The sequence below is a fragment of the Trachypithecus francoisi genome, unplaced genomic scaffold, assembly GCF_009764315.1.
Source record: "Trachypithecus francoisi isolate TF-2019V2 unplaced genomic scaffold, Tfra_2.0 Lachesis_group7, whole genome shotgun sequence".
In the NCBI taxonomy this organism is placed as follows: domain Eukaryota; kingdom Metazoa; phylum Chordata; class Mammalia; order Primates; family Cercopithecidae; genus Trachypithecus; species Trachypithecus francoisi.
Genome location: NW_022681472.1, coordinates 22,068,036 through 22,094,171, shown reverse-complemented (window position 1 = coordinate 22,094,171; position 26,136 = coordinate 22,068,036). Strand labels below are relative to the sequence as shown.

The 26,136-nt window shown below is 40.8% G+C and overlaps 1 protein-coding gene across 1 annotated transcript in view; it reads left to right on the top strand.

Annotated features, from left to right (window-relative positions):
• The first annotated feature begins 13,794 nt into the window (after window positions 1-13,794).
• MYBL1 (MYB proto-oncogene like 1) overlaps window positions 13,795-26,136 on the top strand; it is a 49,471-nt gene continuing 37,129 nt past the window's right edge. Inside the window, exons 1-3 of the mRNA XM_033203172.1 lie at window positions 13,795-14,222; window positions 24,730-24,835; window positions 25,480-25,551. Coding sequence (XP_033059063.1) covers window positions 14,203-14,222; window positions 24,730-24,835; window positions 25,480-25,551 — 198 coding nt within the window. The 5' untranslated portion in view covers window positions 13,795-14,202. The remainder of the gene's footprint in view (window positions 14,223-24,729; window positions 24,836-25,479; window positions 25,552-26,136) is intronic.

Sequence of the window (26,136 nt, the reverse complement as noted above, 5' to 3'; positions counted from 1 at the left end):
TACTCGAGAGACTGAGACAGGAGAATTGCTTGAACCTGGAAGGCGGAAGTTATGGTTAGCCAAGATGGCGCCACTGCACTCCAGTCTTGGCAATAAAGCAAGACTCCGTCTCAAAAAAAAAAAACAAAAAACAAAAAAACTGGCCAGGGATGGAGGATCATGCCCAGTGCATTGGGAGGCAGAGATGGGAGGATCGCTTGAGGCCAGGAATTCAAGACCAGCCTGGGCAACATAGCGAGACCCCAACACTATTGAAAAAAAATTAGCTGGGTGTGGTGGTGCATGCCTGTAGTCCCAGCTACTCAGGAGGCTGGGGAAGTTTATAAGTGAGCTATGATTGTGTCACGGCACTCAGCTTGGGCAACAGAGTGAGTCCCTGTTTCTTAAAAATAAATTGGCAAGACTCAGTATCTCCAAAAATATTTTACTAACTAGGTCAATCTATCAAACAAAATTAAATGGGATGCTTATGTTTGCCATACTTTAGACTCCAGATCTTTCCTATAAGGGGGCAGTGAGCCAGCTGAATAGAAAAGGATGAGGAACTTTGAGAAAACTGTTGAAAATAGGGTTGCTAGAGAAAAAGAAAAACCTTTAGCAAGGAATGAGATTCTGCGCTGAGTATACAAAAGTAACATACATAAGCTTCTCCTTTGAAATGAAAAGGTGTCTTTGTAATATGACCAATGTAAATTAGATACATAGATGAATAACACAAATGTAAGCAAAACAGTGAAGCCAGAATCAAATTAGGGATTAGAAGCCCTCAGTTATTTTGATTTCTTTCAACATTAGCAGGACTATAGAAAGATTAGTTTCTTTATTTTATTTTTTTGGAGGCTGAGTCTTGCCCTATCGCCCAGGTTGGGGTGCAGTGGTGCGATCTCGGCTCACCGCAACCTCTGCCTCCCGGGTTCAAGTGATTCTCGTGCCTCAGCCTCCCAGGCAGCTGGGACTACAGGTACATGCCACCACGCCCAGCTAATTTTTGTATTTTTAGTGGAGACAGTGTTTCACCATGTTGCCCAGGCTGGTCTCGAACTCCTGAACTCAAGTGATCCACCCGCCTCGGCCTCCCAAAGTACTGAATTACAGGCATGAGCTACAGCACCCAGCCTTTTTCTTTTTTTTTTTTTTTAAGATGGAGTCTCGCTCTGTCTCCCAGGCTGGGGTGCGGTGGCGCAATCTCTGCTCACTGCAAGCTCCACCCCCCGGGTTCACGCCATTCTCCTGCCTCAGCCTCCCGAGTAATTGGGTCTACAGGCGCCCGCCACCAGGCCTGGCTAATTTTTTGTATTTTTTAGTAGAGACGGGGTTTCACCATGTTAGCCAGGATGGTCTCGATCTCCTGGCCTCTTGATCCGCCCGCCTCAGCCTCCCAAAGTGCTGGGATTACAGGCGTGAGCCACTGCACCCGGCATTTTTATTTTTTTTGTAGGGAGTCTCACTCTGTTGCCCAGTCTGGAGTGCTGCAGACGATCTTTGTTCATGGATTCAAGCGATTCTTGTGCCTCAGCCTCTCAAGAAGCTGGGACTACAGTCGTACACCACCACTCTTGGCTAATTTTTGTATTTTTTGTAGAGATGGGGTCTCTCCATGTTGCCCAGGCTGGTCTCGAACTCCTGAACTCAAGCAATCCACCCACCTCGGCTCCCAAAGTGCTGGGATTACAGGCACAAATCATGGTGCCTGACCTAGAAAGATTAGTTTCAGTTCTTCCTATAGCTTCTCACAGCCTCTACCAGTATCTGTCACCTCTGTTTCCGTTAAGCAGTGGGACTGCCTAAGCGGCTAGTAATCAACTGCCTACCTTAAATTGTGCTTACAGTATTCCATTTCAATTTAGGATTATCATTATGTGATCTTTCTTATGGCAGGTGATTTGGCTCTTTTCTAAAAGTTAGAATGTTATTAAATTTATGTTTGGTACATGGGGTAATTAGGAAAATTACTATCTGGAAAAGTTCTCATTGAAATAGGCCTTAATTTTTTCCCATTTAAAACTTATTCTCAGCCGGGCACGGTGGCTCACGCCTGTAATCCCAGCACTTTGGGAGGCCGAGGCGGGCAGATCACGAGGTCAGGAGATCGAGACTAACCTGGCTAACACGGTGCAACCCCGTCTCTACTAAAAATACAAAATATTAGCCGGGCGAGGTGGCGGGCGCCTGTAGTCCCAGCTGCTTGGGAGGCTGAGGCAGGAAAATGGGGTGAACCCGGGAGGCGGAGCTTGCAGTGAGCCGAGATGCGCCACGGCACTCCAGCCTGGGCGACACAGCAAAACTCCATCTCAAAAACAAAACAAAACAAACAAACAAAAACTTATTCTCAAAGCAATACATGTACACGGCTAAAATAATTCAAAACTATAGAAGGCACCCAGTTCTCCCATCCCAATCACTAAATCAACTGTTTTATCTTTGGTGGTTACCTCCACAACTTAAATAAGATATCATAGGTATAATCTCTTGATTTGTCGACTTTAGACAGTATTTTATTCCTCCATTGTGAAAAATATTAGTTCCCTTGCCCTTTGTATGTTTCTCTATAACTTTAAATAATATAGTTAGGTCTCTGTTTATTAATCCATTAATTTCAAAATTATCTCTTGACTCTCCCTATGAAAAATGAGGAAATTAGCATTTTTACACTTTCTGAAATCCCTTATCTTCTCATTCTACTTCCTAATTTTTTAAATCAGCTATCCTATTTATTACTTTTACATTGTCAAGGATGATGGGATTCAAGTTATGTTCTTTTAGCCATAAGTGCCTTTTAAAAAATCTATAGTTTAATTAAGCAAATAAAAAGCCAAGGTGGTCCCAAATATTAAAATGAAAAGGGTTTCATTTACCCTAGAATCATTTAAAAAATAAAAAATAAAAAAAAAATTTTTTTTCTGGGACACCAATTAGAAGTTAGAGTTTTTTCAAGGCAAACATTGTAATTGTTTTTTTACCTATTTCTTCACCCAGTGAAATCACGGCAGTCATTGTAATTTAATTTATTTGGAGAACAAGCGTCTTGTTTTTGCCTGAGTATAAATTCACTAACAGTTATTCCACAAGAAGAAAGTAGGAATAGATTGTGGACAAGATTAACAGACACTTCAACTATCTTGTTTTATGTCCCACTATTCACTTTTTTTTTTTTTTTTGAGACGGAGTCTTGCCCAGTTGCCCAGGCTGGAGTGCAGTGGCATGATCTCGGCTCACTGCAACCTCTGCCTCCTGCATTCAAGCAATTCTCCCTGCCTCAGCCTCCAAGTAGCTGGGATTACAGGCGCATGCCACCACACCTGGCTAATTTTTGGCATTTTATTTGAGAATTGTTTTATCTCTACAAATTCAGTTTGGAAATATGATAAATATATTTGTATTTTTATTATGTAAATAATAAAAAATACGTAATTCATTTTCTACTCTAAATCTTTAAATTGCTTCCCCAGGAATATGCACCATCCACAGAGATGTCCCTACTGCTTCCCATCCTCCTGTAACGAAAGGACAATACTCCAGGATTTGCTTATACTGGTTTGAAAAGCCCTGGTTAATATAGTACCTAGAAGACTATGCTTCTTCTTTTTTTTTTTTTTTTAAGAGATGGGATCTTACTCTTTCACCCATTCTTACCCTCTGCAACCTCTGCCTCCTGGGTTCAAGCAATTCTCCTGCCTCAGGCTTCCGAGTAGATGGGACTACAGGCATGTGCCACCACACCTGGATAATTTTTTGTATTTTCAGTAGAGAGGGTTTCATCGTGTTAGTCAGGATGGTCTCAATCTCCTGATCTCGTGATCTGCCCGCCTCAGCCTCCCGAAGTGCTGGGATTACACATGTTAGCCACTGCGCTTTCACCCAGGCTGGAGTGCAGTGGTGTGATTATAGCTCACTGCAGCCTCAAATGCCTGGGTTCAAGGGATCCTTCCGCCTCAGCCTCCCCCGTAGCTAGAACTAGAGGGGTGCCACCAGGCCCAGCTATTTTTTTTTTTTTTTAATTCTAGAATGAGTAGACACGGTGGCTCACACCTGTAATCCCAGCACTTTGGGAGGCCCAGGCAGGCGGATTGCCTGAGCTCAGGAGCTTCAGACCAGCCTGGGCAACATGTAAAAATACCAAAACAAAACAAAACAAAAAATTAGCCAGGCGTGGTGGTGTGGACCTGTAATCCCAGCTACTCCGGAGGCTGAGGCAGGAGAATCACTTGAATCCGGGAGGTGGAGGTTTCAGTGAGCCAAGATCGCACCACTGCACTCCAGCCTGGGTGACAGAGCAAACTCTGTCTCCAAAAAAGTCAGTCAGTCAGTCAATCCAATCAATCCTAGAAGGAAATAGCTCCAAAAAACAAAAGTGCTTGGACAGAAACGATGAAACTATGTATTCAATCTGAAAACAAAACTCAGGTTCAGAACTCTATCTTGGATACAGAAATGTTTGCTCCATTCTCTGTCCCCTCACCACCCAATATTTTTGCTAATCTTCAGTCTACATTTAGGGTGCTATTTTAAATTTGATGGAAATTATAAATAGAAATCACACTGTCTAACATAAGCAGTTATAGAATTCTTAGTTTGGCTTTTAAAGTTAAAAATAAGAGCACTTGAACTGCATGGGAAGAAAAATTGTAAAGAGAAAGAAATGTTTTAAAGTGTCCCTACTTAAACCCAAGACCCCTTGCTCTACACTTTTGTGTAGAGAAAATAATGACTTCTCAAAAGTGTCCATGTCCTAATACCCAGAACCTGTGAATATATTACCTTCCATGGCAAAAGGAACTTTACAGATGTGATTACATTAAGGATTTCGACATGGAGGGATTAACCTGGATTATCCAGGTGGGCCCAGTGTAATCACAAGAACACTTACGAATGGAAGAGGCAGACAGGAGAGTCAGAGAAAGATCTGAAGGTACCACACCACTGGCTTTGAAAATAGAGGAAGGGGTGGTGAGCCAAGGAGTGCACAGTGCCTTTAAGAGCTGGAAAAACAAGGAAACAAATTCTCCTCTAGAGCTTCCAGAAAACGAACACAGCCCTCCTGACACCCTGATTTTAGCCCAATGAAATCCTTTTCGCACTTCTGGCCTCCAGAACCTTAGGGCAATGTTTGTATTTTATTTTTTTTGAGACGGAGTCTCGCTCTGTCGCCCAGGCTGGAGTGCAGCCGCGGGATCTCGGCTCACTGCAAGCTCCGCCTCCCGGGTTTACGCCATTCTCCTGCCTCAGCCTCCCGAGTAGCTGGGACTACAGGCGCCGCCACCTCGCCCGGCTAGTTTTTTTGTATTTTTTAGTGGAGACGGGGGTTTCACCGTGTTAGCCAGGATGGTCTCGATCTCCTGACCTCATGATCCGCCCGTCTCGGCCTCCCAAAGTGCTGGGATTACAGGCTTGAGTCACCGCGCCCGGCCTGTATTTTATTATTTTTTTTGAGATGGAGTCTCACTCTGTCGCCGAGTGAGTGCAGTGACACGCTCTCAGCTCACTGCAACCTCTGCCTCCCGGGTTCAAGCGATTCTCCTGCCTCAGCCTCCCGAGTAGATGGGACTACAGGCATGTGCCACCATACCCGGCTAATTTTTTGTATTTTCAGTAGAGAGGGTTTCATCGTGTTAGCCAGGATGGTCTCGATCTCCTGACCTCATGATCTGCCCGCCTCGCAAAGTGCTGGGATTACATAAGTGAGCCACTGCACCTGGCCATGTTTGTATTGCTTTAAGCCACTACATTTGTGGTAATTTGTTACAGCAGCAATAGGAAACTGATACACCTTTGCTGAAATTTTCAACATTTTTGGCCTGTAATAATAAAAGTAATGTTTCTCTTCAAAAAGTAATTTTCCATAATGTTCAAACTCTAGTCCTCATTCACAACAAGTAAGCCTACTAACCGAGGGTTCAAAATGAAGGATAGGAACTCCAAGTTAGGGAAGAGGGTATTCAGGACATTAAAATGATAACTTACTAGCATGCCACAAAATCCTCAAAGCAGGGTTATTACTAATTGGTGGGAAACATGACATCCACCAAAATATGAATATGTGTGCTTCTCTTAAATTCTGATCTTTCTACCTCCACTCTAAATGTTATCACCTTCTACTTTAACAGATATAATAATCTATCTTGTCTTTTTCCAGCCTCTCCTTCTCTACTGGCCTGGCATGTCCAGGCATTACTAATGGGCACAGTGAATTTTTGAAAGTTTAAGGGGAATCTGTGCTTCTTGACAGTGGTTACTGGCATTTAGTGTCCTGGGACTGGGAACACATTGCTCTTGCAATGTGTGAGACAGTCCTGCACGAGGAAGAAGTATCCTACATTCCATTCACCTTTCAACCAGTCATGTAAGTGAAACACCTGATTATAATTACGTAAGCTAGAACCAGACTTCCTTTTAAAGTGCACAAGTGTTTTTTGCGCTATTTTAAAATAATTGAATATTTCCAGAAATGCAGCTACCAAGTAAACCAAGGAAAAACTGTATTTTATTTTGTTCAGGCTGAACCAAGAGTTGTTTCCCCATTTTAGAAAATGACATTACTGAAGGCAACCCAGCTCAAAGTTTTAAGACACTAATATAGCCCACGTATGGATGTCTGTATTTGTAGATATTGTGTTCATAGTGACTCTACCTATATCTATCAGCTGTATTAGTTGTGCCCAAGAGAGATTTTATTATAAATTTCTTTTGTCTGTCCTCTATATTGTAGATAGAGCAGTAAAACAATTTTTAAAAAAGTAATGTGTAAGTTATCTATGAATTTCATTTTAGTATGGTATAGGGAATAAAAAATATTGTTATAAAAAGGGGATATTGGCTCCAGTAGGGTTGAAATCATTGCTTTAAATGTATCCATCCATCTATCCATCCATCCCTCCCTCCCTCCCTCCCATAACCATGTATCACTGCCTTGCCTTCCCTTCTCTCACAAGTATCTTCAGAGTGCCTTGACTTCACTACCTAATCAGTTGTCAGTCCTCTTGAAATCTGACTTTTACCACCACCATGACATTGAAACGATGGCCACAAAGTCACCAAACCCTGTTAAATCCAATATATACTCGTAGAAAGAAATCAGTCCCATTTTACTTTCTACAGCATTTGAGTTCATTTCTTCCTTTTATTTGAAACTTTCATTCCTTGATTTATATTATATCACCTCCATGATTTCTATCCCTTAAACTCCTTTGCAAGTCTTCCTCTTCTGCCTGTTCCTTGTTGGCATTTCCCATTACTTAACTTTTAGCCCTGTTTCGCGCTCTACACTCTTTTCCTAGGCAATCTCATCTACTCCTGTGACTTTAATCACATCCTGTGATTCACAAATCTTTATTTTCAATCCCAACCCCACTCGTGAACTACATCTCTCTCCATCTGGAAGCACCAAATACCCAAAATTCAACATGTTCCAAAATGGAACTCACTTCCTACCCACCAATCTATAATTACTCCTGTATCCTATTCCAAATTAGTAGCATCACCAGTCAGCCAGTCTTTCAAGTAAGAACCTGAGAGTTTGGATTCACCTTTTCTCTCTCCATCATCGTGTCTTCTCCATCACTACTGCCAATGCATCAGTTTAAGCTCCTGTCTCTCACCCAGTTATAGCAAATCTTTTAACTCATCTCCCAGTTTCTAGTCATGTCCAATCCAATATATCCTCCACATGGTCACCTGGGGTATCTTTTGAAACATAAATCTGTTTAGCTCTTCCCTGTTTAAAAAGCAAACAAAGAGACAGAAAGTAGAGTAGTTGTTGGCCTAGGGCTGAGGACCTTGGGAGAAAATGGGGGATGACTGCTAATGGGTACAGATTTTTGGGGGAGGTGATGAAATGGCATAAAATTGATTGTGGTGATGGTTGCACAACTCTTTGAAGATACTAAAAACTAAATTGTACACTTTACATGAACGGATCATATTACTACAGTATGAGAGAATAACAGAATATGAACTCGCTAAAAGATCTGAATTCAAAATAATTGAGTCAGGCTCAGTGGTTCACATCAGCATTCCCAACACTTTGGAAGGCCAAGGTGGTAGGGTCACTTGAGCCCAGGAGTTTGAGGCTGCAATGAGCTATGTTTGTGTCACTGCACTGCATGCAGTACTCCAACCTGGGCAACAGAGAAAAACCCTGTCAAAAAAAAGAAAAGAAAGGAAGGAAGGATAATTGGGAGAAGACTTGTAGATTTATATAGTAGAGGAAAAGACTATTCATTTTATTATTGAGAATTAATTTACCAAGTTATAGCTAATCTAAAACATACTTTGCAGGTATTATTAAAATAATAATGAGTATGTCCTTTATTTGCATGTACATGATTTTAAAGTACATTTTCATATATTAAATTTTTTTTAAGTTGGTTCTCTCAATTTAGAGATCTATGTTCAAATCTGACTTTGCTTTTACTTTAAGTTAGTTTCTTTTAGCTAGTTCTACCTAAAAAAATTAACTTAAGTTGAAAAACAAGAGTAATTTAGAAGACAGAATGCTTAACTTTCCTGGTAACAGGTTAAAGTCCTATACTTGAGACTGTTTTGAGAGCAAAATTTCTCTCTGTAGTACTAACGTGTAGCATGAGTAGGTGTTCAAGAACTGTTTGTTAAATTGAATTAAATAAGAATAAGAAATAAGTAAGATTAATAAGCATTTCTTTTCTAAGAATAGGGATTCTCAATCTTTATTATAGCACCAGGTGCTATGTGCTCTGTGCAGAAATTTTACATTATACCACTACCTCCCTATTATGGTAATTTACATGAATATGTACAAATGAACCAACTTTGCACTAATGTGTTTACTGTGATATTTATCAGTAATTCACTAAAGAGGAACAGCAGAGTATCACTAGCTTTTCAGTATTTGAGTCCAGTATTGCAGCTTTTAAAAATAGGTTTTTTTAAAACCAAAAATCAGAACGTTGAGATTGTCATTTTCAAAGATTTTAACCTTTTACCAAATAAGCAAAAGCCAGCCATTCACAAAGCAGAAAGGGGTCACCACTAGCTATGAATGCTTTCTATGTCTCTGGAGCTTCACATCCAACACAACTATAGCTATGAGAGAAGGGTCTGATCCATTCCTTCCTTCCTTCTTCCCTTCTTCTTCCTTATCTTTCTTTCTCTTTTTCTTGTTATATCTGATGATGGTTACTTTTTTTTTTTTGAGATGGAGTCTCGTTCTGTCAACCAGGCTGGAGTGTAGTGGTGCAATCTTGGTTCACTGCAACTTCCGCCTCCCGGGTTCAAGCTATTCTCCTGCCTCAGCCTCCTGAGTAGCTGGGACTACAGGCACACACCACCATGCCCAGCTAATTTTTGTACTTTTAGTAGAGATGGGGTTTCACCATGTTGGCCAGGATGGTCTCCATCTCACCTCAGGTGATCCACCCACCTCAGCCTCCCAAAGTGCTGGGATTACAGATGTGAGCCACACCTGTCTGATGGTTATTTTCAATCCCAAGACATGCACTTTATCCAGTAAAAATTGGACTGAAGAATTTAGGAATTCTAAAATAAAAATTTGAATTGGAAAAATAAAAATTTACTTCATAGAGATTTAAATATAATAAGGAGAGTGACAGGGGTTGTGAGTGCCCCTTCATTCATGACACTCTAGCTGTCAGGTCTGGGATTTGATTTTACCCTACTTACAAACTAAGTTAAACTGTTACTGGCTCATGGATCCTTTTACCTGAAGACACCAGACTCTTAGGTTGGGGACAATGTATTGATATTACTTATAGCACAGCAAACACCTTGAGCATCGACATATTTGTGCCAGTTATTCTTGCTTTCAGGTCCCATGGGGCAATGTAATGGTACCACATGGATGTCATGCATAGCGTGGATTTGTGCTACAGTTGAGAAACACTGAACTTGGGAATCCACTGCTTTTATAGTAAGCAGTAAGTAAACCTGGTTTTTGTCTCAGACTGAGATATTACCTCATCTCTCAAGGCAACTAGCTGCAAACAACCCTTAGAAACGGCCTGTATAAAAGAGTACTCAGGGCCTTGCAATCTTGGCACACCCAGCAAGATGTATATAGGAGTGCAAGAAAACCAAGGAAGATTGTTTCTTTTAGTAATCACACCAGCATCTCTGAAGAATGGCCCTGGTTGGGCACAGATGGATCATGCCTGTAATCCCAGCACTTCAGGACGTTGAGGCAGGAGGACTGCTTGAGCCCAGGAGTTCAAGGTTACAGTGAGCTATAATGACACCACTGCACTCCAGCCTGGGCTACACAGCTAGACCCCAAATCTAAAACCTTTAAAAACAGGCCAGGGTCAGTGGCTCATGCCTGTAATCCCAGCACTTTGGGAGGCTGAGGTGAATGGATCACCTGAGGTCAGGAGTTCGAGACCAGCCTGGGCAACATGGCAAAACCCCGTCTCTACTAAAAATACAAAAATTAGGCCAGGCATGGTGGCTCACGCCTGTAATCCCAGCACTTTGGGAGGCCGAGGCAAGAGGATCACCTGAGGTCAGGAGTTCGAGACCAGGCTGGTCAACATGGTGAGACCCCATCTCTGTAATCCCAGCACTTTGGGAGGCCGAGGTGGGAGGATCATCTGAGGTCAGGAGTTCGAGACCAGGCTGGTCAACATGGTGAGACCCCATCTCTACTAAAAATACAAAAAATTAGCCTGGCGTGGCAGGAGAATTTCTTGAACCTGGGAGGTAGAGGTTGCAGTGAGCCAAGATCACGCCACTAGACTCCTGCCTAGGCAACAGAGTGAAACTGTCTCAAAAAAAAAAAAAAAAAACCCCAAAAACACAACAAAAAACCCCACAAAAATTAGCTGGGCATAGTGACACATGCCTGTAATCCCAGCTACTTGGGAGGCTGAGGCACAAGAATTGCTTGAACGTGGGAGGCGGAGGTTGCAGTGAGTGGCGATCATGCCAATGCATTCCAGCCTGGGTGACAGAGTGAGACTCTCAAAAAAAAAAAAAAAAAAAAAAGACCTACTATTTGATAGCACAAGTTGACTATAGTCAATAACTTCGTTGTACATTTTAAAATAAGAGTGTAAGGAGCCGGGCGCGGTGGCTCAAGCCTGTAATCCCAGCACTTTGGGAGGCCGAGGCGGGCGGACATGAGGTCAGGAGATCGAGACCATCCTGGCTAACACGGTGAAACCCCGTCTCTACTAAAAAATACAAAAAAACTAGCCGGGCGAGGTGGCTGGCGCCTGTAGTCCCAGCTACTGGGGAGGCTGAGGCAGGAGAATGGCGTGAACCCGGGAGGCGGAGCTTGCAGTGAGCCGAGATCCGGCCACCGCACTCCAGCCTGGGCGACAGAGCAAGACTCCATCTCAAAAAAAAAAAAAAAAGAGTGTAAGGGGTTTGTAACACAAAAGATACATACTCAAGGTGATGGATACCCCATCTCCTTGATATGATTATTTCACATTGCATGCCTGTATCAAAACATCTCATGTACCTCATAAATATATACATCTACTATGTACCCACAAAAATTAAAAAACAAATGAAACAAAGCCACTATAAACGTTTTCCAAAATGGCTGAATTCTGCATCCCTACCAGCAACGTATGCAAGTTGTACTTGCTCAGCATTTTCATCTTCACCAACATTTGTAGAGTCAGTCATTTTCACTGCTAATTCTAACAGAAGTATAGTAGTATCTCATTGTGGTTTAATTTGCGTTTCTTTAATGACTAATGAGGTGGAACATCATTTAACCTGCCTGTCATGTATGTATGTATATCTATATCTTGTTTGGTGAAATCTGTTTAAATCTTTTGCCCTTTTTAAAATGCTGCTTTTTCTCAGAGTTTTGAGAATTCTTTATATACTCTGAATAAAATCTCTAAATATTTGCTTAAAAAAAAACCTGTCTTAGTTTATAATACATCTGAGTATGTGTATTCAAATGACTGTGAACCACTTTAATTCCACACTTTGCCCTGAGTTTTATAACTGATTTAAGTAAATTCACAATGTTATCTTTCTGGGAATTGTTTTTCTCTATATGTAAGAATGAAGGAAATTTGTTTTACTGTCAAAATCCAACACATCTGTCTTCAAGCTCTAAAAAAGATATTCTGTATAAAACTGAATACAGCCTAAAATATAGCAGAAGCTCTGCTTCCTGTTAGATATAAATAAGTGCATTAATGTATGACCCAGGGGCAAATAAGAAAACAGTGAAACAGTGATTCCAAATGACATTGGGAACATAATGAAATTTGGGAACTCATTTCTAAATATTTATTTATTTTTTATTTTTACTGAACCAGCAACCCAGTAAGCACTGATCTGGAAGAAACGCTTGGCCAGGTTTTGTGGCACGCGCCTGCGCCTGTGATCCCAGCTACTTTGGAGGCTGACGCAAGAGGATCACTGTTCGAGGCTACTGTAAGCTATGATTGTGCCGCTGCACTCCAGCATGGGGGACAGGGCAAGACCTAGTCTCTAAATAAATAAATAATAAAGGAGAGAGAAAAAGAAATGCTGTTTTACCTTCCCTTACCTTCCCAGAATCCATACCTTGAAAAAAGGAACTGTTAAAAAAAAAAAAAAAAGCCAGTGTGTTTAGGTTTTGACAGTAGTGCATGCAAGCTTCTCTTAATTCAGCTCCGCTTAATTCACTCCGCACCTGCATCTAATTTGCAAAAGATGAAGCGTAAAATTTCAAAATAGCAAGTGTATGTTACAGTGTTAACATGCGGCTCAGTGCTCTATGCAGTAGACCATGCTGCCTTGCAAATTTCCTTAGCCAAGTCTAATTGTCACTGTAGCAAATCTACTTTAATGCTACTTGAAATGAACAGTTCGTAGTTATTAGACTGGAACCTCAAGTAGCTGCAACCGCTAGAAACTCCTCCGGTGGTTCCCCCCTCCCCGGTCTCTCCAGAGAAAAGAAGGTCATCTTCTACACTTAACTACCATGCTCATTCATCTGGACGAAATGCTCAGTCCACTGTCGTCTTCACGGGTTATTCTCCAGTCCGGGCTCCTGCGCCGCGCACGTTATTTCCCGTAGAGCGGACACAAAATTAAGCACCTGGAGGACCAGCGGGAAACACAGATTATCTCCCGTTCCAAGCACGTCTCCCGCTAGGAACTTTTTTTCACTTGTCACGCTTCAGCTGCTTTTTGAGGAAAATAGGTGATATGTGGTTTCCTGCCAGAGTCTTCGTCACTCTCGTGGCTATGATGTCTGGGTAAATAGCTCACATTTTTGCTTAAAAAATAACGGCCGCGCAAATTTATGGTTAGGTTTGTCTCAAGTCTGAAAACCGCGCCTCCTAACTAGTGAGACGGAAAACACCTAAGGAGCGAGGAGCTGTGGCCGAGGCGAGGCTGCGGAGACGTTCCCACACTAGGCCGCGGGACCACCCACCCCGCCAGAAACTCAGTCCGCTCACCCTAAGCAGTTTGGGGCAGCTGGACAGTTCCACCGCCCGCTTCCGGACCCGCTCCAGCGCCGCTTCCGGACTCGCTCCTCTGCTAGCGCAGGAACTTGCTCTCCCAGCAGGCCCCGCGCGGTGTGCCTCTCGGCGCGTTCCGGGTCCTGTGACAGCTCGGCCCGCATGCCCCACCCGCGGCCCCACCCCCTGGCTCCGGGCTCGTTCCCCGACTCCCGCAAGTTCCAGTCCCAGCTTCCAGCTCCCCAGCCCCGCCCTCAGCCGCGCGCGCTCTCCCCGCCCCGCCCCCGGTCCTCCGCGTGCGGTCCCCACAGCCAATGGGGTTCAGGGCCGCGTGCGCAGATTCAAACGGCGGCTCTTGAGGGAGGCTGGGCGCGAGATTCGGCGGTGCGGACAAAACCCTGCAGGAGCCTGCGAGCCCTGCAGAACTGCTAGCTGCGGGGAGAGGGAAGGGTCGGCCCCTGTGGCGAAGCCAGTCTGGGACCGGGGCGGGGAGGCTGACAAGCGGCGGGAGAAGCTGGCGGAGGGCGGGATCCCTCCTCCTGACATGTTGGGGGCATCCCTGGCAGGGCCGGGCCGGGGCTAAGAGCGGAGCTGCGGGCCGGGGTCGGGGGCGGGTCGCGGTCCGCCCCCGCTGTCCCTCCCTCCTGCCCTGTCGAGGACGTGCGTTCCGCACTCGGCAGTCTCTAGAGGGAGCGAGGGAAGCGGCTGGAGGATCAGGGAGAAGGAGCATTCGCCGGAGGCTGGAGGAGGCTGACCCGCGTCCCCGCCCAGCCCGCTCCTATGCGGTACTTGGAGGATGGCGAAGAGGTCGCGCAGGTGGGTGGCACCCCTTTCGCTCAGGCCTGTCGGCGCCGTCTCGGCTCAGATTCTCTTTCCTATCCCGCTGCCCCCTCCCGCCATAAGGCCCTCCCCGGCGAGGGCAGAGGTTTTTCTTCCCGCGTGCCCGCGGCCGCTTGGCCTCGATGGCCGGAGCGCAGCCGCGACGTGTGGAGAGTTGGGGACCAGGGTGTTTGAGGCGCGGGACGTACGAGATGCCCAGGTTTCTCCGTGGCTCTCCCCACAGTGCGTGTCCAGACTCCTGACCTCACGCGGCCACTTCTTCGAGGCAGGTTTCTTGCCAGGTAAGTCGAGCGCTTTTAGGGAGTTCGCTACGCAGAGGAAACTGGCTGTGTCCTGCCAGGAGGACTTGAAAATGGTGTTCGGGCGACTCTTTTCTGAATGACAGTACAGTCAAAATAGGAACTCCGTGGTGAACCTGGGCAGCCACCCCTCTGCCAACCTGGCTATCTTGAAACGTTGTGGAAAATCCTCTGGGGAATAGCTGAGCGGACCTTTTCGATGTTTTCTGTAATTTCCATACCCATATTCTCAGCTTTATGTATTTATGTATATTTTAATATCCTTTATTGGGACCATGTCACATAGTAGCAACTAGTAGTAACAACGAGTAGCTTGATCTTAAAATAAAACAATGTGTTTGATTCACTTAATATTTTGAGTGTCTGTGTTTGACTCTGACCGTACCTAAGTGTTGCAGAGAGGTAAAGCACTTTTTTCCACCTTTGCCTGGAAAATGTGCTAGGATGAATTTATGTGTCTAATTTTTGTTTACATGCCATTACAGCAGCTACTCATAAATTATGTGGAGTAATTGCTTAGATAACAAAAATATAGGGTGTTTTCTGATTTTCAGCATTATCAAATAAACCTGAAAAGATATTTGGCAGAATTTCCAAATTTTTTTTAATCTAGATCCACAGCCCCAAAATCTTAACTAGAGATGTATTTCCTAAGTTGAAATTTAGTAATGGGGGTCATTCACTGCAGAGTTCTGCTAAAAATTGGCAGTAACTATACATAATTGTTTTTTGCTTTGTCTGTTAAGCATCTGCTGTGTGCAGGATGCTTTTGCAGAAATCCTTAAGTCCCGGTAAACTTATTAGTTTTGTAGTAAGTTATAGGACAAACCCTTGAGATTATATAAATGTATACACAGACCCCTCTAAAACTGTTTTCAACCTTTGCACTATTGACATCTTGGGCCAGATAATTCTTTGTAATGGGGAGATGTTTAGCAGCATCCCTGGCTTCTACCCAGTAGAGATAGGAACACTCCACTTCCCTCAGTCATGACAGTAAAAATGTCACCAGACATTGCCAGATATCTTTTGGGGGACAAAATCACCCAGGAAAGAACCTCCCCTCTAGAACTTCAAGGACCCAATTAACATCAATCTTCAGAAAAGAGATATTTAAAGCTCTTGTAATTATGATTGCTGAAGTACTGGTTTAGGCTTTTTGAATTTTTAAATATAAAAAAATGTAAAAATAAGATGACAATTGAATATGTTAATAATAAGTTTATTAATGTGTGATATCTACTTATCAGTATTGCTGTTAATCTTATTTGAAACAGTTTCTTGGCTAATTCTGTCATCAGCATTTAGTTAAATTAAAATTATGACTAGACATGAATGTTTAAATGTCAGAACCTTCCCCTCCCCAAAGGGTTTTCTGTCAATTTCATATGTATGAAGTGTATGTTTCATAATAATAGACAAAGGAGAAATAACTTAATGTTAGTTTGCCTATATAAGTTGTTTTATTGAGAATACTGTGAGCTTAAAATCTAAATATTGTACTTTTGACATTTATCCCTTGCCAGTTGTGTAAGTTAATTTAAACATGATTGAGTGATTTAAAGAGTCAAATCTCGAGTAATTAAATGTGGTGGGGTGAAGCTACACTGTCCCTGGGAGTGTACAGATAGAGGATGTGGGGAGAAATTATCATCTGTGAATGATGTATCTCTTTTTTTTTTTTTTGAGACGGAGTCTCGCTCTGTCGCCCAGGCTGGAGTGCAGTGGCCAGATCTCAGCTCACTGCAAGCTCCACCTCCCGGGTTCATGCCATTCTCCTGCCTCGGCCTCCCGAGTAGCTGGGACTACAGGCGCCAGCCACCTCGCCCGGCTAGTTTTTTTGTATTTTTTAGTAGAGACGGGGTTTCACCATGTTAGCCAGGATGGTCTCGATCTCCTGACCTCGTGATCCGCCCATCTCGGCCTCCCAAAGTGCTGGGATTACAGGCTTGAGCCACCGCGCCCGGCCATGATGTATCTCTTAAGTCTTCATACTTGAATGTGTTTCATACTCTAAATTACATTTCTTGCATACGTAAATATGATTACATATCTTAGACGATAGTAGATGCTCTGCTTTTGTGCTTCAACCAAAAACAAAAGAAGATAGAGTGTGAATTGTTTTGAAGCAAAAATAATGCAGTCATTGGGAAAAATCTCTCTTGCCTTTTAGCTAAGTATCTTAATATATTTGAACTCAATTTATAGTTGAAAGGGAAAAGAAATAATTAAGTTACTTCAGGTTGTAATTTGAGATCTCCAGTATACAACCATTTAAGCGTTCAAGTGAAAACTGTACTTTGCTGTATAAAAGTTTTGCCTAAGAGCATAGGCATAAAGCCTGTAATATACGTTTCCTATGTGATCTGAAAAAAAAAAAAAAAAAGAAAACCTAAGAGTAGAAAACTGTTAACTCAAGTGTGAAACAACTGCAGGACGTTAGCTGTTTTGACCTTTAAGATAGCTGTAGTATCTCTCCTCTAGATTTACATAAAGGAAAACTCATTTGTATTGTGACTTTAAATAATTTTACGTCCCACTGGGAGTTGCAATGACAATTTACAGGCAATACTAGCATTAATATATCTATTGTTAATATATATTTGACTTTTAAGCATATTTATATATACATAATTAATTTTAGATTCGAAAGTCAGTTTTACCCTTTAAAGTCACTTAGAAACCTGCTTACTAGTAACAGATTAAAGTATTTAACGCTTGAGATGACCTATGACTTCACTAACCTGAAAAGATAAAAGCCAGCTCTTGAAATCGAAGATGTTTTTTCAATGTTATGTATATGTGTGTGTGTAGGAACCAATTTTACTGTGTTGTTTCCAGCAAAATGGGTGGGGATGAAATTATACTGAAATATGAGAGCTGATCTTTTCATCAGTTTTGTCATTAACTGGCAATATTGTTTGGGGAAGCTGGTAAACTCTGCCTCAGTTTTTCATCTGGTTAATGTATGGAGTTTGGATTTTATGGTCTGTAAGGTAGTTTCTAGCTTTAATATATATATTTGAAGACATTTTGTAATCTTTTCTCATTTAAAAGCATATACATACTAATGAAATAGAAATTTTCTCACATTGTTTTTGTTTATGGAATTACTAGGTAGAACTCTCTTCAGTATTGCTATTAATAATGATCAAAGGTTATGTAAAGTCAAATTTGTCTTACTATAATAATGCTGGTTTGCACAGTTCAGATTTGGAAATAAAATATTCATGTATGCAGTACATCACATTAACCACTGGGTGGCCTAATTTCACTTTATTAAATCAACCTGGTACATTTTCATACCTTGAATATGATTGGACTTGTCCTCAGGATTGTATAATAAAGATATATTTTTTTGTCTGTGATAAAGATTTCGGACTTGAGTTAATTTGTGATTTAAAATATTATCAACTTGATGCAATTTTACTAGAGCAAATTTTATAGAACCGGTATTTCTCTTTCTTTTAGAATAAAAATTTTTTAAAAATTTCAGTTTCCTCCTTGGAATACCTCATTTACTGGTTTAAGTGATGTTATCCTCTAAAATTGAACTTCTAAACGTTTTATCTTAACATCACATGTGAATTATTTCATCAAGTGGGTATTATTTCACAAAGTCATGAGTATCATGTCCTGTTAGCTTGCACCCCAATGTAAAGTTACTCTTAACTATTTTCCTGGCCTAATGAGTTATAAATTTTTTTGTGTGCTTCCTTTGACTGTTTCATAATCACCCTAATCACTTTACTTCACAATCTATGAAACTGTTTCCATTTGAATATAGTAGTTTGGTTATGTATTAGACATTTATCAAATAAATATTTTCTTTGACTTAAGAAAACTAGCAGAATCATTCTGGAAACCAAGACCTGGGTTGGAGAGTCAAAGACCGAATTAATCTATTATTGCTTTGTGACTAGAGAAATAATGTCACTTTATTTTGCTATCTTCTAGATAATTACACTAGGCTAGAAATGGTTTATTTAACTACATAGTAGGAAGCCAATTTTATTAAATTATTACATATTACCAGCACTGATTGCTATAATACAGAAATGTCAAAAGATTATATAAAAGTAGAGCAGATCCATTTTGATGATGTCTAATCATTTTTCAGTGATGGGACTTTTTCATTGTTAAATGGTGAAAGTGGGATATTGGTGCGGTGATTTGTGGGGTTTTATCCTTTCCCTGTTTTCTTTGCAAATTATAGGCATTCTCAGGCATCTTTCTTTGTAGCTAGTGATGTTGATACATATCTAGGATCTTTTTTTTGGTTATATGTATTTGAAAGTTAACGTTGTCTTTTCAATACTCACTTACATATATGTAGAAATAACTTCATGCCATAACTAAGAAGTAGGTGGACTCTAGGAAAGTCCCAGTGGTAAATAATTCTAAGAATTCTACTTGCTCCCTCACACTTACCCATTCAAAAAGCCCGGCTTACTGAACATTGAATGGGCTATATAACTCAGTGTCTGAAACTGATGACCATGCTGAAATGCAAAACAGAGAATGAAACCTCATGTAGAAATAGAAATTTCTCACAATAAAGTAAGTATGTGGGTAAAAAGTAAGGGGCAAAATTTTACAGTTAAAATGAAAAAGTTTTCAGGAAAATTACTCTTTGGAAACTCGTGTTTTTGACCAAAATAATGTTTTTGGACTCATATCCTTAAAATATTTTGTAAGAATCTTAAAGTCGGTTTCGTATAGATTAAATGTGATGTAGATAGTTTTGCGAATACTCAAGATTTATATGGGCAAATTCCCAAGGTAAAAAATATTTTGACTTAGAAATAGCTTGTATTTTAAAGCAGTCTCAAATACGCTGTTATGGAAACTTTGGGGATCTGAAGAGAGGGAGGAAAAGAAAGAGACCCTGTGGAAAGCATGCCTGAGGGCTATTTGGGGTGTCAGGAAGTGGTAATGTTGCTGGTGGCATTTCTAAGAAAGGTTAAACAGTACGGTAGATAACCTTAAAGAACCTTTTCTGTATTGAATATTTAAAAATGTTTCAGCAGGTTCTGCTTCTTAAAATTCTACCACTTGGAGGTGTTTTTTAGGGTTTTGAAATTCTTTTAACAAATGAGAATGCCTTTTGCCTCTTCCTAGAGGTATTTTCATTTGTTAAAACATTTTCTTTCTTAGATCCACTTTGAGATCACATGTATTGAAGAAGGTGGAAGTTTGGTTGGGTTGGAAAGGAGTGAGATAATTTTGGAATATAGAGCACTTGGTGGAGTTAGAAGGTTAGGGAAGATTGTTCATTAGTTTTACAAATATTTGAGTGGCAGGTACTGTGCTTAGTCCTGAGAGGTGAATATGATAGACATGATCTGCACTCATGAGCTTACTTTTTCAATGTGAAGGTTGGCAAATGTGATAAACATTAAAAAGAAGAAAGGTAGGTGCTCTTAGTACATACAAATAGGACAGAAAGCTACAGTGTGGTGTTTTATCTGATTCAGTAGCCTTCTTAGAAATTTATGAAGTCATTGGACCCTGAAGATGTTGAATTTAACAATTTAATCTTGGCCAATCAGGTGATATTTCTGATAGCTGAAAATGGCTGCACGTATCAGGTATTTAATCAAGCCTGTAGGGGTGTTTTTTTTTTTTTTTTTTTTACATAGTTTAATAAAACCACCATATGTGGGCTGGGCGTGGTGGCTCACACCTGTAATCTCAACAGTTTGGGAGGCCAAGGTTGGCTGATCACCTGAGGTCAGGAATTTGAGACCAGCCTGGCCAACAGGGTGAAACCCCGTCTCTACTAAAAAAATACAAAAATTAGCCAATCATGATGGCAGGCACCTGTAATTTCTTCTACTTGGGAGGCTGAGGAAGGAGAATTGCTTGAACTGGGGAGGTGGAGGTTGCAGTGAGCCAAGATTGTGCCACTGCCCTCAAGCCTGGGCGACAGAGCAAGACTCCATCTCAAAAAAGAAACAAAACAAAACAGCCATGTATGAAAGGATGACTGGTGGATTATTGTTACAAATAGACAATGGCTTCAGGGAGAGAGAACACTGGACTACTGAAGTGCATTGAACTGTAGAAGCAGATCATAGGGGAATGGAAGAATCTTGGTGTTTTGCTTGGTCAAATATGAAGAATTTTGTTCCAATGGAATTGACAAGTCAATGGAAGTTAGATGTTCCTGCAAAGGATCTATAGACAGTATATATTAAATCTGGACCTTCAATTTTCAATTTTGTAAGATTAAAATTACTAACACATAGATACTAGAAACTACTTGCATGCGCTTAACTATGTTAGAGTAAGGTTAAACAAATCTTCAGACTTTTGCTGTTTGAAATCAATGAATTTTTGAGAAAGAGTTGAATCTAGTAAGGCAAAAATAATTTTGAATACTATTAGGTGATCAGCCTGTGCACGTAATACTAATATTGAGGCACCTTCCTGTGCCATGTGCTGTGTGAGGTGTTATATATGTTTTCTCATTTAATTTTATCCTTAAAGCAGCACTATAAGGTAGGTGGTATTACTATCATTTTACAAACAAGTAAACTAAATCCCTGAGAGGTTAACGTGTTCAGGGTTACAGAGTGAGTCATTAAGTTAGAACCAGAACCTTGTTCTGATTCCAAAATGAACTTGAGGTTGTCTTTAGTATTTTCCAGCTTCCTAGCACTTTCCCCCTATTTTTCCAGTATGTTGTAGTATAGTGGTTAAGTAGTGACTGTGGGCAAGAGGTTACATTTCTAAGTCAAAGTTTCCTATTCTGTGAAATGGGAATAAATGATAATATTCCCCTCTTCCAGATATTAGGCGTTAAGAGAAAAATTTCACAGACTACCACAGTGTCTGGTACTTAGAAAGTTTTAAGTAAGTGTTAGACTGTTATTTTCAGATGCCATGACTTTGTTCAGTCCACAGGCTACTCAGAATCCTCTAATTCAGTTTATTTATTTATTTATTTATTTATAGAGACAGAGTCTCGCTCTGTCACCCGGGCTGGAGTGCAATGATGTGATCTCGGCTCACTGTAACCTCTACCTCCCGGGTTCAAGTGATTCTCCCGCCTCAACCTCCCAAGTAGCTGGGATTATAGGCACCCACCATCATGCCCAGCTAATTTTTGTATTTTTAGTAGAGACAGGGTTTCACCATGTTGGCCAGGCTGGTCTTGAACTCCTGACCTCAGGTGATCCGCCTGCCTCAGCCTCCCAAAGTGCTGGGATTATAGGTGTGAGCCACAGCGCCTGGCCTTCTAATTCAGTTTATCATTAAGGCTTGCCCTTTTTTATGGGGGTTTATTCTTTAAAATTGCTTTTTCTTTTTTTACTCCATCAAAACTCAGGTTCTGACTTTGGCCCCTTCCTCACTTTATTAATTTTCCTTGGGTCATCCTGTGCCATCAACTATTCTTTGTATGCTGGCCGAAACGGCATCTCTACCCTAGACCTTGTATTTGAGCAGGTCCACGTGCTCATTTGCCTTCTAGGTCTGCTCTGCCTCATGGGATAGCCACTAGTCACATGTGGCTATTGAGCTCTTGAATGGTGGCCAGTCTGAATTGTAATGAACTCTAACTACAAAATACACACCAGATTTTGAAGACTTTAGTAAGAAAAAAATGTGTAAAGTGTTTCATTTATACTTTTTTATATTGATTACATATTGAAATGATTATATTTTTGATATATTAAGCTAAAGAATACTGACTGTTGAAGTACATTTCACTCATTTCTCTTTTTTAAAAAAATGTGGCTACTAGAAAATTACATATGTGACTTGCATTGTATCTCTGTTGGGAAGTGCTGTTCCAGACATCCACCTGTGTATTTTTCAAGTACCTTGAAAACAGTCCCCAACTACACATACTCTCCCCATTTTCTTCTCCCTCCCAAAGTTCTGTTTCTTCTTCTCTCATTTTCCATAGTAAATAGCTCTACTTATGTTTTCAAAGCCAGAAACTTTGGAGTCATCTTTAATTCCTCCTTCCGTGTCCCTCATCTATCAGTTGCAAAATCCTTTCTTTTCTGCTTTTTAAATATCTCTCAGTGTCATATATTTCTTTCAGTTCCCACTATCATTACCTTGTTCGATCTATTTCATGACTTCCAGATTTTTGTCACATTTACCTCTCTTCTACTCAAGGATATGAAAAGTAGACTTTTTTCCTATTTTTTATAGTACTATTATGGTTTCATTTAAAAAATGTAAATAATTGCTTCACTCGTGTATTTTATTGTAAAGTAGTACACCATCTTTTTGTTTTGTTTTGTTTTTTGAAACGGAGGTTCACTCTGTTGCCTAGGCTGGAGTGCAGTGGTGCAGTCTTGGCTCACTGGGTGCAAGCAATTCTCCTGCTTCAGCCTCCCAGGTAGCTGGGATTACAGGCATGTACCACCACACCCAGCTAATTTTTGCAATTTTAGTAGAGACAGCATTTTGCCATGTTGGTCAGGCTGGTCTCGAACTCCTGACCTCAAATGATCTGCTCGTCTCAGCCTCCCAAAGTGCTGGGATTACAGGTGTCTACGCCTGGCCCATCTTAATTTAAAAAAATGGCTACCCAGTGTCTTAACACCATTTATTGAAAAGTCTACTCCACTGATTTGAAATATTACTATTATAATTTACCAAATTCCATGTGGGTCTTTTTTCTTTCCTGAATGTTCTCTTCTGTTCCATTTATCTGTGTTTGTTCGTGTGGTAGTACCATTCTATTTTATTTCTTTACAGTGTGTTTTGATATTGGGTAGTGGTAATTCTCTGATTATTATTTTTTAAAACTTTTCTCTCTATTCTTCTTGATTTTTTTTATATGAATTGTAGATTCAGCTTGTCTGATTCTCTCCCAAAATCTATTGGTATTTTTATTCATTTTATTTAAATTTATGAATTAGGGAGAATGGACATCTCCCTAAATTAGAGAATGGACATATCTATAATATTGTTTTCTTATCCAAGAATGTGGTCAGAAGGCTGAGCATGGTGATGCATGCCTGTAATCCCAAGCATGGGATTTGGGAGGCTGAGGCAGGAGGATCACTTGAGCTTAGGAGTTCAAGACTAGCCTTGGGGGTGGAGCAACACAGCAAAACCCTATCTCTACAAAAAATAGAAAGAATTAGCTGGGCGTGATGGTACGTGAGGATTGCCTGAGCCTGGGAGTTCGAGGCTACAGTGAGCTGTGATTGTCCCACTGCACTCTAGCCTGGGCGACAGAGCAAGCTGAGACGCCATCTGAAAAAAAAAAGTCAGAATGTTTTTCCATTTGTTCAAGATTTCTGTGTCTCACAATAGTGTCTTGTCACTTACTGTACCTTTAGCTTGTATGTTAAAATTATTTTTAGATGTTAAAAATTTTTTGTTGTTGGTATTGTTAATTGGATCACTTCTATTGTGTCTTTTAATTGGCTGTGGTTTATATTCCGTTACCATTTGTCAGGCCCCAATAATTTCTTGCTTGGGCTGTTGTGAAGATTACTAATTGGTTTTTCTTTTTCAATTTCACCACACTCTTGTCATTGATTTTTCTAAAACACAAGATATTTGTCTTTTGTCTTTTGCTGTGTTTAAGTTCTTTAACTCTTTAGAATAAAGGTCAAATGAAGAGTAAAGGTCAAATTCCTTAACATGACATACAAGATTATGATTTTTCCCATAGTGGCATATCCAACCCCATGTGTTTGGTGTCAGTATGAAGTATAGCTCCAGGCCGGGCGTGGTGGTTCACGCCTGTAATCCCAAAACTTTGGGAGGCCGAGGTGGGTGGATCATGAGGTCAGGAGATTGAGACCATCCTGGTTAACACGGTGAAACCCTGTGTCTACTAAAAAAACAAAAAATTAGCTGGGTGTAGCGGCGGGCACCTGTAGTCCCAGCTACTGCAGAGGCTGAGGCAGGAGAATGGCGTGAACCCGGGAGGCGGAGCTCGCAGTGAGCCAACATAGTGCCACTGCACTTCAGCCTGAGTGACAGAGCAAGACTGGCTCAAAAAAAAAAAAAAAAAAAAAAAAAAGTGTACCACACCCCACCCCATTGTCTGACTCTTAATTTTTTATACTTTGAATAGTCTCATTGTGAATACATCTTGTAATCTGTATGATTTCTTCAGGCATACCTGCACACACAGGTTCAATGATTGAATTTACAAATTTAAATAAAATTCTTGATTTCACAAATTGTGTTTTTTTTTGTAGCGAGGATGAGGATGATGACCTTCAGTATGCCGATCATGATTATGAAGTACCACAACAAAAAGGACTGAAGAAGCTCTGGAACAGAGTAAAATGGACAAGGGACGAGGTTATTATCTGACAGAGTTTACTAGTTTCTTACATGTATTTATGGATTAATATTACTATAATTATACAGCCGGGTGTGGTGGCTCACGCCTGTAATCCCAGCACTTTGGGAGGCCGAGATGATCAGATCACTTGAGGTCAGGAGTTCAAGAGCAGCCTGGCCAACATGACAAAACCCTGTCTCTACTAAAAATACAAAAATTAGCCTGGTGTGGTGACATGTGTCTGTAATCCTAATCCTACTTGGGAGGCTGAGGCAGGAGGATAGCTTGAACCTGGGAGGCAGAGGGTTGCAGTGAGCCGAGATTATACCACTGCACTCCAGCCTGGGTGACAGAGCGAGACGCCATCTCAAAAACAAACAAAAAAACTACTGTAGTTATGAAAGATTTAAAAACAAAATATGAGAAAAGGTATGCATCAATTAGCTGTACATTCTTTTTCTTCAACCAGAGGCATGAATAATAGATGACATTGGGACTTACAGAAACAGTATAATAAATGGAGGAATTTGTATTATAATGGATAGCTTTAGTTATTCTATGGTTACCAGATGCTCCTTAATATAGCTGGAGAGTTACCTATATTTAGGGGTAGAAGAAAAGGATGGGGGAAAGCTTTCTAATTTTCGTACTGTTTTAATAGGATGATAAATTAAAGAAGTTAGTTGAACAACATGGAACTGATGATTGGACTCTAATTGCTAGTCATCTTCAAGTAAGTGAAATATTAAATTATATTTCTAACATGGCTGGTTTAAGGCATTGGGTTAAATTTGCTATTTTTCAAAAATGTGTCCACATATTTTAATTTTAGGTTTGCTTCCTAAAAACATCCCTGTTTGTTTGGTCTGCCTATAGTTGGTTGCTAATGGCTTAGAGAGTCTGGTCTTTTAGTAATGTGTTTATCCAGGGGCCTAAAAAGATTATTAACTTAAAACAAAAATGGTAATAAATTTATGTGGGACCTTATAAATATTTGCTAATACACATTAAAACATTCTGTGAGAAATATATTGAGATATTTGATAGCTAACCAAAAAATCCAGAAAAGCCCTATTTAAGAAAGCTTATCATCTGAGGCTTACCTTTTAAAATGTTGATTTTAAAAACTATTATGCCTGTTGTTTACCATACTACTTACCATTCACCTGCTGTTCATTATATAGCTTTATAATTTATGAAGTATTTTCACATATACTCTTTTTTTTTTTGAGACGGAGTTTCGCTCTTGTTGCCCAGTCTGGAGAGCAATGGCATGATCTCGGCTCACTGCAGTCTCCGCCTCCCAGGTTCAAGCGAT